Raw genomic sequence first — 15,623 nt, forward strand, 5'->3', positions numbered from 1 at the left:
GATTCATGAGATTCGATGAATCGATTTTTGATCTCGAAGTCTATTTTTTTCATTTCAATCAAATTTGATCAAAAGTGATCAAAAATCGATTTTCAATCACAATCGATTTTATGGTCTGATTCATGAGATTCGATAAATTGATTTTTCATGTGGAAGTTTATTTTTTTCATTTCAATCAAATTCGATCAAAAGTGATCAAAAATCGATTTTCAATCACAATCGATTTTATGGTCGCGAGATGGTTTTTGAGGCTAAATTTTTTTTTTTACATTTGGAACATGTTTGATAATATGAGATTGATTTTCGGTTAAAATTGATTTTTGAAGTGGAAGTCTATTTTAGGCTGAGATCAATCTTTCATTTCGATCAAATTCGATCAAAAGTGATCAAAAATTGTAAAAACAGTCGATTTTTGATCACAATCGATTTTTTTGGTCGCGAGATTGTTTTTGAGGCTAAACTTGATTTTTTTCATTTGGAACAATGACATGTTCGATCATAAGATATCGAAAATCGCAAACGTATCGATTCATAAGATTCGATAAATCGATTTTTGATCTGGAAGTCTATTTTAGGGTACTATAGATTTTTCATTTCAATCAAATTCGATCAAAAATCGATTTTCAATCACAATCGATTTTATGGTCGCGAGATCGTTTTTGAGGCTAAAATTTATTTTTTTAAATTTGGAACATGTTGAGATCGAAAATCGCAAACGATTTGATTTGATGAATCGATTTTCGGTCATATGTACTTGAATTTTTAATCTGGAAGTCTGTTTTATGCTAAAATCGATTTCGATTGGAAGATTTTCTGATTTGAAAAAGATCACATCAAATTCTGACGAGGGGATCACTCGATCACTCATTTATCGATTTTTTCTCTCTTTTTTTTCACTAAATTGTTGGGGACCCACCCACCCACAGAGCAGATCGATGAAAAATTTCAGAAGCTGAATTAAAAAATTGAAGGTTCTGTAGGGGCTCCAAGTGTTGAATTATGTAGAGCTGTAGGTATAAAAATCAATTCATTAAGAAACAGAACGTGATCAAATGACCATTTTTATTGTTCTATAAAAGCTCATTTGTGAAATCAGACTGATATTACGTTTCCAAATTCAATTTCAATTCCAGTAAAGGCTAAAAGAAAAACAAGGTATCTACTAAATCGAAAAAATGAAAAGGGATCACTTTTTAATGACTGAATTTTCACTTGGGAGGGGGACACCTATTTTTAAAAATCACGAAGATTTTAAGTACGACTTTGATGCATGATTTTTATAGGATTTTTTTTAGCAATGATCACTGGAAAAATAATGAAGGAATTCCATCACGTCAAAATTTTTATAATTTCAAAGTTTATGACACTATTATACTCGAAATTCTATCAATTTTTGGTAATTTCCGCCACTTTTTTTTTCGAATTTTTTCGATTTTGCTCAATTATGCCAACTTTTTGCTTTTCACCAATTTATGGAAAATTTCAGTAAATGAAAGATCAATTCAAATAAGTTCAACAATAACGGTTCTTATGATGATTTTCTCCAATTTTTGACGATCTGTCCATTCCCCTCAATTTTTTCAAGCCCTTGGGGAAAACTCAATGCCTCAAAGCACAGCATTTTTTTTGGAAAAAATGCCCACGTTGCCATAAAATAGGAAAAAAGGCTGGTTTTAAGATGTCTCGGGAGTGTTTTGACTTTGAAAATACGTATTTCATTTTGGAATTGAAGATTCAAAAAAATTCCAAATAAAAACTAAAATTATTGAAAATTAGTACAATTTTTAAAAAAAACTCATTTCGGATGAAATAGCGAGAAAAAGCGCAAAATTTCAAAATTGACTTTTTTTTAAGACTTGAAAATAAAAATAAAATATTTAAATTAAACAGTTGGCATCTGTTCCCTCTCCCCTCAAAAGAAAATGTTATTAATTACTCAATGAGGTATAATTCTGGAGATAACATGGCAAAGAAAATAACACTGAGTTAACACAGCACTATACATGCGATTTCATACCTTTCGGTTTTCGTCTTTCCTTCCCTCTTTCAACCTCCCCACCCCCCTGCATCTACATGAAGCTCGCAAATAATCGATATCTCAGGACTCACGACGATTGATGTGACCAAGTTGGAAATAATTTAAACGAATATACGTAAATAAGGGAAATAACCTCTCGTCGCGTAGGGAGGCCGATTACCTGCTACTCGAACTAATTATACCGATCGATATCTATTTATTTATTTTTTTTCACCCTTCTCTGACTCTTTCACCCTCTCTGCATGCACTGTCACAGTATGTACTTGTACATGTAGACTTTACCCGGTACATAGATAACGTAATAGGTACTTAGGATAAAATAAAAAAAAGGGGGCAATAGAAACACTGTACGTTTAGGTTCACCTTACCGCCGCGGTAACCAGAACCACCCATTGTAAGAATATAATTATTTTGATGCACAGACATGATACAGAGAGGTAAAGTAAAGGTAGGTACTAGTCTGTGGTTGTAGGGTGTCACAAAGTGCAAAATGGAGTTTTTCAACTCAAAGTAGAGAAATGAGGTGAGATAAATCGAGGTAGAAACGTTTTATTGAAATTAAATCGAAACAGACCTCCACAGAAATTCACTCAAAATTTAAAAAATATAAATAATATATTGCCCAAAAATTAATCACGATTCTGAGATCAAACCCGCAGATATTCAAATCTCAACCCTTTAAAGATTCAAAAAATCTCCTCAAAACCCATTTTAAATTAAATTAGGGACACCCTGTATGATAATTTCCATTTTTCTACACACTCCACGAGAAGTAGGTATACCACATACTACAGGCTCATAAACGTAATATCCGACTCCGTCGCAACAATTAAGTATATTTGACGCCATCACGCCGCCGTGATCCGACCACATAATATAATACTCTACTACTCCACCTCTTCGGTATACCAATTATACCATACTGCACATACTAATATCCGTGTTGAAGCCAATTAAATGTAAATGCGACGTAAGTCAAATAGAAGGGATGTGCTTAACAAGGATGAATCAACTGTTCAGTCATTACATAAACCTCTTCGCAAAAAGGAGGAGGAAAAATCACAACATTTTCATATTCAAGATCAAGGAAACATCTCCTGATAGGTATCAAAACAGCTCAGTCAGACATCTGATGATCAATTTCTCAACTTTTCATGGATATCCTTCTTCAGTAGATATTTGAGACCTATGCCTTTGAATGGGCGAAATGTCCTCATACTTGAATTTTGGAACGTCTCAAGACACAGGAAAAAAATCACGTAAATTCTTTTTTTTTTTTTTTGAAACCTCATACTCATTTACCAAAAACGAAAAAAAAACTTGAATATGAGCACAGGATTAAAATCTCCAGGTTCAGGTTTCATAGACGACAAAAATGACCACCGCCAAGTAGGTACCATGTACGACTTTATTAAATACGAATAACTAGGTAGCTAAATTAGCGAAGAAGGCAGTATACCCTACACTGGTAAAACGAGAGGAAAAAACACACCAAGGGTGACCTTTCGAACCCTCCACGGTACAGTAATTACGTAGGTACTACGATTACGACAACTCGGTGAACTATGTATTCAATTCATTATTTCATTCGACCAATGTATCCATCTACATACACAACATCAGTATCACCGTGACGACGACGTCGTCGTATGTTCCCTTTTCAACCGTACTACTTTTCACTTATGCCCTAGTAAAATCAAAAATCAACTACGAAATACATTCAAAACACCCAAATAAACAAAACATCAAAACAACAGAGAATGCGAACAGTAGCACGAAATGCGAAAGCGAAAGGAATATCGATAAACTTGACCATCGTTGTTATTTCCAACCCTTCATTCGTCGACGACTTTAGACATTTGGCTAATGAAAAGGTAAAGCAGAACTTCCCAAATTATAGCATCTTGAAGTAGGTAAGCTAATAATTGGGTATACTGGAAGTGATTTTTTCACAAACCGTTTTTGTTTTCTTAATACAAATTATGAAACCGAAAATAAATTTTAAAAAAGTACCGATACAAGAAAACCATCTTCCATCAATCTCTTCCTATTCCACACATGTAGCTACTAACTAGGTACCATCCATTACAGCAATGCTGCAAATCTACGAATATATGACCATTTCAAATGATAATAACTCATACATTATTCTCACATTTGCAAAAATTATGAATAGCGAGTAATACGAGAAGCGAATATTATTATAAGGAAATCCCAATCTAAGTAACATTTTTTATTAACCGTATAATTACGTCACGGTTTTAAATTCAAGTACATGCTAAATCGAGACATCGTAACGTCGAGTAGTACGCGTCGACGTTACGAAGAATATAAGAAATCCTTACAACCTAGCACATGAAATATTCGAATAGGATAATATGTAATGTAAGATGTAAAGGTAAATGACCATGCATAGAAACCATAGGTATGCTTTCGGTGGCAAGTTCGTTAACTTGAACCAAGTCGAGCTCTTACAATAGAATTGTGCATAGGTAAACTTGAAAGCTACTGCGATGCATTGATTGGAATCAAGAACGTGGGGGGAGGAGGGCAAAGGGTAAAGAGAAAAAATTAATTAAAATTCGAACACTTTTTCAAAGATGTCTTATAACAATCCCCAAATTCTTAAAAACAATTCTGAGGCAATCCCTCCATCCTGTCCATTATCTTTCACTATCATCTTCCTTAATGATCATTCCCCCTCCCCGATAAAAATTTTTCCCCAATTAAATTCCCCCGGATGAATTTGCCTCAGGAACTTAATTTCCAAGTGTACGAATTTCTTGCAATTTTCGCAAAAAAAAAAACCAAAACTTTAAGGTGATTTTCGGAATAATAAACGAGTCTTCTCTGCAATTTTGATGAAGTGGGACTTTTTTGAAATTCTGGCAAACAAAAAGTAAGACTTTTGGACAAATTATAACAACAAAAAACATGCCTTTTTGAGATTTTAGCTAAAAACAGACCTTTTTGGCAGTTCTGACAAAAAAAAACAGTTTTTTTGTCAATTTTGGCAAATATTTTCAAAACACCAACAAATAAGCGATTTGAAATTTTTCAGCCAATCAGTAGAACCCAAAAATTAGTCTTGAATTTCGATGGCAATGGCCTGTATATCGACCAGGATCTCAAACACCACCTTTTAGAACTAGACCATTTTCCCCAAACGTCGAAACACAGTGAGAAGGAGCTAGAGCAAAAAACTGTGATTATTTCGAAAATTACCCCTTTTGAGAATCCATATCTCCCCTCCAAAGGAAGCCTCAGTGACTGCGATTTTTTTTTTGAGTGATCCAGGATCCTCAACTCAATATTGAAATCTTCACTGAATTTGGTCAAAATTCACCGACTTTTTTTCGCGATCCATCCAAAAGTATAGGCAAAAACTTAATCCAGACAAATTTTAGAAGCTAAATTCCATATTCAAATTTTTGAGGAACTGAAAAAATAAACATTTAGTCCAATTTTGACGAAAAAAAAAATCAAAATTTGATAAGATTTAGATAGAAATGTACCTACCTACAGGGTCGTGTCTAACAAAATCCGAAAACTAAAAAGAAAGACCCTGGAAGGACCTTTTCAAAATTAAAAATGTATCTACTAATCCCCCTCGCCCCCCTGTTTGTATTCACAAAATTGCCAAAAAAAAAGCTTCTGAAATTTATAATTTTTAAAAGAAACAAAAAATAGGTCAAACAATGGAAATAATCAATTGGTTTTCATTAACGAAATATTTAATTTTTTGCTATTATGATTAGTTATTTTGACGTTTAAAAAAATGAAAAATTCTGTTTTCATTTTTCGCTCGATTTTGATTAAATGACAGAATGATTTGAAAATTCAGAAAAAAGAAGCACGTCTTTTTCCTGACTTTTTTTTGAAAAGAAAATGTGTGGTTCGTGTAAAAGAAAAGACTTGAATCAGTCATTTCGAAAACCCCATAAATCACCATTTAAGGGGTTTTTATGTTTTTCACTGATTCTGATGGTGCTTTGCGAGCTCTATCGGATAAAATTGGAAGGTAGCTCAAAAGTGCATATTTCAGCGTTTGTCATTTCGAAAACCCCATAACTCCTGCATTTACAGGGTTTTTGAAATCATTTTTTTATAAGACAAACAAAGAACATTAATTTCATGAACATCAACGTAATTCAATTTTTTAATTTATGCCGTGAAATGGATAACATTTTTGTTGCTTCTTTATTACATTACATTAATTGAGTCGTAGATTGCAGGTATAACTTCAATAAATGAATGAAAATCCATACTCAATCATTTTGGGTATTGTAGTAACTGGATTTTCTAGGATTACGTGTCACTTTTCAGGTTTTAAAAAAAAGTCATTTCGAAAACCCCATAACTCCACATATTTCACAATGGAATTGCTCGCAGCCTACAAAACTTCAAGTTCTGGTAAAGGTACAGAAATATTTGTAATCATAAGACCTATCGATTACTGCACAAGTTTACTGTTATACCATGAAAATAAAGCGCACAAACAGTTTTTTTCATTTCCTGAAAAATTTTAAAAAGGTTCAGAATGGGGTTTTCGAAATGACTGATTCACTTATTACAAGGCCCTTTTGGAAGGACATTTTTGAAAAAAAAATATATAATTTTCAAAAACACCAAGAAAATATAGAAAATACATCAAGATAATACGAACATAAAACAACTAAAATAATTGAGTGATCACTGATCAGATCATCAAGAAAACCTTTTTATTTTCAATTTTTGCTATTTCAGCGTTGGAAAAAAATGAAAAACTGAGACTATTTGCGGTTCAATTTTGATTAAAAATAACAATTTGAAAATTCGGAAAAAAGGACGTTTTCTTGACCTTTTTGAAAAAGAAGCACCATCCATCCCGAAGGAAAAGCATTTTTCCAAATCGAAAGCACCTGCTGGACACCCTGTTTTCTTGCGTTGATAAGATGCTAAAATTAATTCTGGCATTTTTAATGACACTTGGAAAATCTAAAAATCAACAGGAAGCTCTCCAAAACGTCTCAAAATCACCTTCAATTAATTAAAAATAATAATTGGAAATGAAGCGAAAACCAAATTTCAGCTTTTTGCTTCAATCTCATCTTTTCATGGAGAATGAACCATTCGAGTTTACAGTCGAAAAATCGAAAAGTGAAATTCGATAGGTACCTGGAATTTGGCTAAGTGGTGTATTTTTGGACTTTTTTCATTTTTTATTTAGCATTTGGTCTAAGAAAACTTCTGTCAGTTGGAATACCTCATTTAAAAGTTGCAATAAATCCTCAAAATTTACAAATATGCATAATTTTCGAAAACTCAAAACATGGCACTGTTTCATCCAACTCAAATTTTTGAAATAGAGTTCATTTTATGATACCTAAATATATTTCGTTGTGGTGATGACCAATCTTCGACGTTTGAAAAAATCTGGATTAGTTGTGAATTCAGGACAAGAGAGAGTCAGAATTGTAAAAATCTTTTAACCTTAGTAGTCGTTTAGAGCCTAGTAGATAATTTGTTTTTATTCTGAGTTGAAAAAAAAATGTTCAAGAATTGGACAAAAAAACCAAAGAAGTTGAATAGAAATTTTGAACACTAAATAACTCAATTTGCCTTTCAGAAAAAGCCGAATTTTCCAACTACTCCTAAAGTTTTTTTCATCTTATACTATGAAATCATGAAATTAGGAGGGAGGGAGGGAGGGAGGGAGGGGGGTCAGAATCTGTAAAAATGATCAACTCAAATATTTTTCAATCATCGATACAATAATGATTTTTCAAATTGTACCTCATATCAAGTCACATTAGGATGTATTCTCCATTGATTTTTTAGGCTCAGCAAGCAAACTGGGAGCCAAGCTGCGAAACACCAAATTTAAAAAAATGACAGTTTGATCAAAAATGTTGATCTGGAAGATGTCAATTTTGAATTCATCCACAGCCACCTTCACCTTATCCTGTCTAAGAGATGATGCTCTATTCATATTGAGACCGTCATTTGCCAGCTTTCATTTAAAAAAACAAATGTTCAGTAATAATTGCAGAGAAGATTGAAAGGTTTTGGATAGACGTTGAAAAAAATTGAATCCAAAACTAAAATTTTCAGTACAGAAATCGTTAAGTTAACGTACCCAGTTAAAGTTATCAAATACCTGTACGTAATATGCAAAAACTCATCTTACCTGAAGGTTGTGGTGGAAAAACGGGATAAGCTCCGGGCGGTAAATGCGTTTTGGGTACAGGCTGATATTCGTTTTGATAACGTGGTGCGGCTGTGTGCGTTGAAGGAAGAGTTTGAGGGGGTTGACATGCTCCTATAGAAAAATAAATTCCAAATTAGTATTTCCTACATTCCAAACACAAACAATAAAAAATTTGAATAAAATTTTCCCTTTCGCGTTAACCAGAATAAGTAGATAAGTATTTTACAACGAATAAAATTTCAAGTAAGTATTTAGTTAATTAATTAAGTAAATTATTACGCGTACACATGCTACATAAGACGCAATTATAATCAATCCTCCGATACATTTTACACCTAATTTAATCGCCAAATTGACGAAATCCATGACCGATCGCTGGATTATTCTTTACTCTGTATCGACGACGACGACGTCGTAATTTTTTTCTCACTCTTATGACTTACTATGACAGCTCATTTGTTGCTTAACACATCACACAGACGTATTATCGAGAGCATGGCCATCGTTAATCGACGACGCCGTCGAGTATAAAGCGTATAATTTATAATCGCTCGTTATTTACTGCAGTATGTATATTTCATCTCTATACATGTATATGCAACAAGCCGCCCAAACAGTCTCAAAATGTCGACTAGAATTGTCGTACAATCCTCGCTAATTTCAATTATAACGACCGTATCCGCGTCAAGGTCTTCCTCCATCCATCCATACATCCATACGAATGCTCTTTTATTCTCATCACGAAACAGAGACAGCAATGGAGAAGTAATTCGCAACCAAGTTGACAAAATGCTCATTTCTATCCTCCACATTTATCACTTTTTAGCCTACGAGTATTTCAATCAATTTCTCGAGCAAAAATATTGATGATTTTTTTTTTGTTTACAACATAAAAACTGCTGGAACATCAAGAGTGGATGCAGAAAAAAATTGAAGGATATCGACTGAATTCAGAGTTGAACTCCGGAGGTACTCCTGGAGGGGAGATAAGGGGTTCTCAAAGAGGTGGAATTTTCGAAAAAACCATCAATCTGTTTTTGGAAAAATGGCCCAGGTTCAAAACGTCGACTTACGTTAGGCAATTTCCATCAAAATTCAAGACTACTTTTAGAGTCAGAATGTCTACTAAAATCCAGAAAACTAAATTCGTGTTGTATCGTGCCTGTTTTGTGCCTTTTTCGTACTCTCATATGTATTTACCCCCCCCCCCCCCCCATCAAGTCTTCAAAGTGTCCCCAGGTTTTTAAAATACTCGAATATAGGAGATTTTTTTCGATATTTTTCTTTTTATGAAAATACACAAAATTTATAGATTCACTCTCTTCTACTCGCCCTTCACTGCCCATTTTATCATTTTATTCGAGTGAATTGTCAAAAAAAATTCACGCAGCCTCTAACAAGGTTCGTAAAGTTTATACCTAATCCTGATGTCAAGAAATTTTTGTGATTTTTGGACTACTTTTTTGAATTGAAAAAAAATTCGATGCAATGACCTGCGAAATTTTCATTTCTTTCCTTACTCGAGATTTTGTAAAACTATCTCATTGTTTTTGAACAATCATTTTTCAGAAAATTTGAAAAAAAAAGTCAAGTGGTCCAAGTAAAGCGAGGGCGAAACAGAACTCGTGATTAGAAAACGTTTTTTCTGTATTTTTTTGAACCATTATGGCAAAAAATGGAAAACCAAGGGGAAAATTCGCAATTTTGGATGAATTGCACGTTTTTTTTTTTTTTTACAACTTTAGCAACCAATCGTTGAATTCCCCAAAAAAATTGAATTTCAAAAGTTTGTAGCGAAAGTGGCGAAAAAGATACACAATTCATTTAAAATTTCGAATTTTCTCATAATTTTCTCACATTTTGAGTCATTACAGTGAAAGAAAATTCAATTTTTAAAAAGGCATCGTAATCAAACTGATTTTGATTCTATTCTCAGCGAATTTCCATTTCCAAATTTTGAAGTTACAAAATTCGAGTGTATGTTTGTTACTTAATTGAATGATTTTTCCTCAACACAAAAACAAATAGATTTCAGAACTCATTCTCCAAGTTTTTGAAGCCTCAAGTTTTACAGGGTGTGTCCCAAAATTTAATATTCAAAAATTTCTTTTTTTTGTCCAGCACCCCCCTCTCATTTGTCAACCAAAAAAAAATAGGTTTCCCATAAGGCTCACAATTTCTTTTGGAGGGAGGGGGGTGGTTTGGACAGCTTTAATAGTTTCCATGTGACATAAAAAAATGTATGATATGCATACCTACTCTAAGGACATAGCTAGAAATTTGAGCGAATCTGGGCCGGGGTAAACTGCCCTCTTTGTCCCCCCGCCTCTGTCTCTCGACGGTCCTGCTCCCTCCACCTTTTTTGGGATCTCGATTTCTGAAAATGGGAAAATATTTTGGAACGCAGTGAGACCAATTTTTTTAGCGATTTTTGCCAATTTTAAAAAACCTAAAAAATTTGCCAAGTTTTCTCAATTTTTTTTGAAATTGGTATTGGCAATCATGACTTAGAAAATTAGCAACACTATATTTCAAAATATTTCCTTAGTTTGAAATTAGACAATTTTTTCCAAAACAGGTTGAGGTGGAGTTGGAGCGAAAAAATGCGATTTTTTCAAAAAATTCTCTTTTTTGAGAACTTTTTTTTCCTCTCAAAAAAACAGTACCTAACACTTTTGGAGCTACAATTTTCTCTGGGCGACTTTCACTTCAAAATGAAAGTTTCCATTTAATTTGGTTAAAATCTTCAAGATTTTTTTTTCTACCCGCCTTGCTATAGAAATACAGTATGTACTTATTTATGTAGTAGCAATGAAGAAGAGAAGAGAAGGGGAGAGTTCAAAATCCGAAGCTGATAGGACATTGTCACATTGTCGAAAGCTGACTTTTTGGGTAGGTACCTACTTGTGTATTTCTTCTACCACACAAAGCACTAATTTTTCAAAGAACTATTTTGTTTCGCTTCAGAGGAACTTTTCAAGAGTTCAAAATACCTACTTATGTACATCAAAACTCTCTGACCAATGCCCAGAACCTTTCCTACTCTTTGTATTCCTACATAAAGAAGGGAGGGGGGAGGGAGTCTGGTCTGTGTTCTATGAAGCTTAGCATATTACACGACATTGCATTCAACCGACTACCACCACCATTTGCCAATCGTTGACCTCGCTCTGCTATGCACACGACACACACATGCTCGAGTCCATACAGCCAATCATTCCCTCATTGACGAAGTCTGCCAAAGCCAAAAGAACCGAGAAGTAATCATTAGCTGCTGCTGTTCGTCAACCACAGTCCACACTGATGCAACCACAACGCTTTCACTTTTCACTGAACATGTGCTTAGCTGGCTCCTGGATCTCGTTCGCTTTATTGTCATCGTCGTATATAGTAGGCAATCGTAATACACGTTCATACGAGTATGTCTACCTACGTAAATACAATGTACATAGGCAGGACACCATACTTGAGCCAACTTCCACATTACACATACACAACTCACAATGCATTTATACATAACACACACGTACACTAACGCCGAATTTACAGACTATAGTTTCACACTGGTTGCTTTCAACGCCTTCCCAAAAACCACCATCGCCCAACAACCAGTTTTTTGTTTCTCTTTCACGCGTTTCTACATAATCTATGTAAGGTGTGGTGTAATTTGCTGTTTTGCTGGATTCTCTCGAAAACCACCAGCGAGCATTACTACGACGACGTACATACCACTCGTTACACGGACATTTTTACCTACCTCTACCTATTTTACTCGCAGATGTTGCAAAAAAAAAAAAAAAAATACAATACATAGACCAAACAACAACCACCCGGCCTTTTTGCAAATGACTTCTCTTATCGAGTACATAATTGCATGGTCGATGATAAGATAACGTCACAAAAACGTCCATGTGTAATTTTAGATACTTATCGTCCAACAACATCGTAAAAAAAATGAAACCACGATAACGAGCAAATAGAGCGAAATGCTCTCGGTAACCACTTCCTCAAAAGTCGAACCAACATAACAACATATGTACAAGATTTATCCAAATTACACGATTGTACGATACCAAAGATGGCCCAGTTTCATTTGAAAAACCAAGATAATGTAAATCATGTACCCACTACATATTGAACAATCACCCTTAATTTAAAACTCTTCATTATTTACAACAAAATCAACAAAAAAATCGCCATAAAAAGCACCTTTACGTTACTTATGTGTCATAAAATTGAGCAAAAAAAATTGAAAATGGTAGTTCTAAGCTTTCCCAGAAATCTGATAAGACTTCTAGAGACATTTATGCTCAAAAACTAATCCCAAAATCACATTCTACGCTTAGTTTCAGCCCATTTTTCTGGCTTGATATTTAAATCCATCGATTTGGTTTTGATTATTCATTCGAAGTCTGCACAGATTTCAATAAAACGACATTTCTGCGAATTCTGACAACCGAATTTGGTCACCGAAAGAATCATAAAGGGTATCTAATTAATTTTAAAGATGTAAAATTGTGTGGCTCATTTTTATTTTATTTTTTTTTTTAATTTGGCGTGCGAAAAATTACGTCCAAATGAACGAGATATGTATACGAAAAATTTTAAATCTTCAGATGAATGTCCAAACATCCCTCCGGAGAGCTTAAAGTTGAAACATTTTTGTTTGGAAAAACTTATTTTTTTGTGGTTCGTTCGGGAGACCTTTCGTTTCGTACGTGCAAATGTCAATTTAGTTGTTCAATTCTCGTTATTACGTCTTGAAGAGATCATCACATAAATTATCGTAGTCGTAGCCCATCTAATTTTGAAATCTCTTCATTCCTGAACTTGACACAAAATGAAACTTGAAGCAGTTTTAATGCATTAAGTGTGATGAATTATAATTAGGTATGTAGAAGTGCTAAAGAAATCAAAAAACCACCGAAAAAAAAAACCAAAAACTTGAAAATTTTTTTATAATTATTTTCAGCAAAGGTCCATCCAATCCCTCTCCTCCTCCCCCCCCCCCGCCGTCTCAAAAATGAAAAACGACCCATTGTTGACTGGTCCAAAAATCGTATAAAACAGGATTTTTTGAGAAAACATGGCATCTAACGGAATTTTTTTGAAAAAATCACCACTTTTTTCACTAGTTTTTTTCAATCAAATTTTCAGATAGTTCTCTACTCGACCCCCCCCCCTCCCCTAATTATTCATAGAAACATTTTCAAAACAATTGAAATTGGAAGAAAATTTTTAACGAAGTATTTTTTTCAATGATTTGAAGGTTTTCGTAGCACGTTTGAATTTTTTTCATTTTTTCACCACCTTTTTGACTAAATTCACTACTTTTACTACTCATTTTTAAAATCACTACTTTTTCACTACATACTTTCACTACCTGTTAAATATACTCTAGAAATCACAAAAAAAGAAGTATCATATACTCTTGAAATTATGCAAAAAAAAAAAAAAAAAAAAAAAAACAGCGATAGTCGCAACTTTCCTTAGATTTTCTGAATACAAAAACAATGAAAATGCAGATGAGTTTTTGATTGGGAGGGAGGGAGGGAGGGAGGGAGGGTGGAAGATGGATTTTTGCAATTTCATTTTGTGATCTGGTGTACATAATTTGTAATATGAAATATCAATACCAACATTTTGACAACAAAGAATCCTTAATTTTACAATCGATTTTACTCTGTAGACAGAATGCTCCTTCCCCTGCAGCCAAACAAAAGCTCAAAAATTCAAATTTTTTGGATTTTTTTCATTTTTTTTTTCAAAATTTTGTCACGTTGAAAAATGTTTTCAGGCTCTTTTTGATATTTCAATTTTCATTGTCCATGTCCAAGCTGAAGGAGGGGAAGACGTTGCATTATCTTTCGTTTTTTCAAATTTTGAAAATATTTTAGAAAGATGTAAACATTTTTTTTATGAAAAATTATGATCCACGATTGCAGAACACAGAACAGTTTTTTTTAGCTTATAAGAATAAAATCGTACCCAATCCGCAAACCCCTTTCATTTCTGAAACTGAAAGAAGACAGGACAGGATGTAGGTATCGAAAAAAAAAAAAAAAAAAAAATGGGTCTACTGCGAAGAAAACGACTGCACTGCAATTTCTGAAACGACACTCCTTTCTTGCATCATTGACAATTTTTTTTAAATTAGAAGATAGAAATTATCGATATTTAATTTCCTCCAACTTTTTTTCCTTCAAAATGTCAAAACGTCAGCTTTTTTTAGTAAGGAAAACAATGGAGAGAAGAGAAGGAAAGGGCAGGGGTAATGAATAATGATTAATTTTAGAAAAATTGCTCACATTTCGTTTTTTTTAACATTTTGCTTTTCGATTTTCAGTGGAAAGTAGAAAAATTCGTTTTAAAAATATGAAACTTGTAGAGCCCTAGATCGAGAAACAAATCTGGAAACAACAAATCGAATTTTTGAACACAAAAGTTTCAAACTTTTTTTGAATTATAAAAACATTCCAATTTTCAACGAGCTTCTGCCATCCTAAAAGTCCCTTTTTGAAGGACTCATAACGCCTCGTCTATGAGTCATGGTCCAAAATTTTTAACGGAATGCTTTTAATGCAAAATAAGCGATGAATTTTGACGTCGCGAAGGGTTTCCTGAGGGGGGGTGGGGGTGAGAACACAAATTGGACGACTACTTAAACTGAAAATTTTCAACTTTGGTTTTTGAAAATTTTCTGACCTGAAAAAAGTACCCAGAAAAAATGAAAAAAAATGGTTGACTCAAAAATCGAAGTATTTTTTTTGTCGATCCATCCCAACATCCATATTTTACATATCTCATATTCCATTTACCAATCGTTCTGAGAGAAATGAAGAAAGGAAAGGAGGACTACAGAGGGTGCTCAAATAACAATTTTTTTGCAATATTCCCTCAAAATAGGCTTCAATAAGGACATTTGAAAAAAAAAGACCAAGAAAAAAATCAACTAAAAAAAGTAAAGAAGAGCAACAAAGAAAGTAAAATTACTAATGAGATAATCAACAAAATATAAAAATACGTTTCAAATCAAATCGTTAAAAATCGGAAATTTCGTCAAATTTCCCACACTCTCAAAAACATCCAAAACACCTCTCCGAATTCTAAAAGAGCAACGCAAAGCAAGGCAAGGCAAAATCGAAACTAAACTTACTAACGATGGTAAAAAAAAACACTCGTCACATTCCATAGACTTCATTCGAAAACACACCGATGTCAGCGTGGCTCTTTTATTACATTTCCTTCATTCTCCTCACACAATTCCATCCATTCGCTTATTCACTCACTAAAAAACTCGGGCAACTTTTCGAAATAAAACACCCAAGTAAAAATGTACAGTTGTTCGCACTTTTCGAGCTCATAAGTGCCAAGTAAAGGCAATTTCTTTTCGAA

At 33.7% G+C, this 15,623-nt stretch overlaps 1 protein-coding gene across 1 annotated transcript in view; it reads right to left on the reverse strand.

Moving 5' to 3' along the window:
* Positions 1–15,623, reverse strand: part of LOC135841155 (uncharacterized) — a 30,830-nt gene that overhangs the window by 2,590 nt on the left and 12,617 nt on the right. The window contains exon 4 of the mRNA XM_065357984.1: positions 8,208–8,339. Coding sequence (XP_065214056.1) covers positions 8,208–8,339 — 132 coding nt within the window. The remainder of the gene's footprint in view (positions 1–8,207; positions 8,340–15,623) is intronic.

This window comes from Planococcus citri, chromosome 3 (assembly GCF_950023065.1).
Source record: "Planococcus citri chromosome 3, ihPlaCitr1.1, whole genome shotgun sequence".
Taxonomy (NCBI): domain Eukaryota; kingdom Metazoa; phylum Arthropoda; class Insecta; order Hemiptera; family Pseudococcidae; genus Planococcus; species Planococcus citri.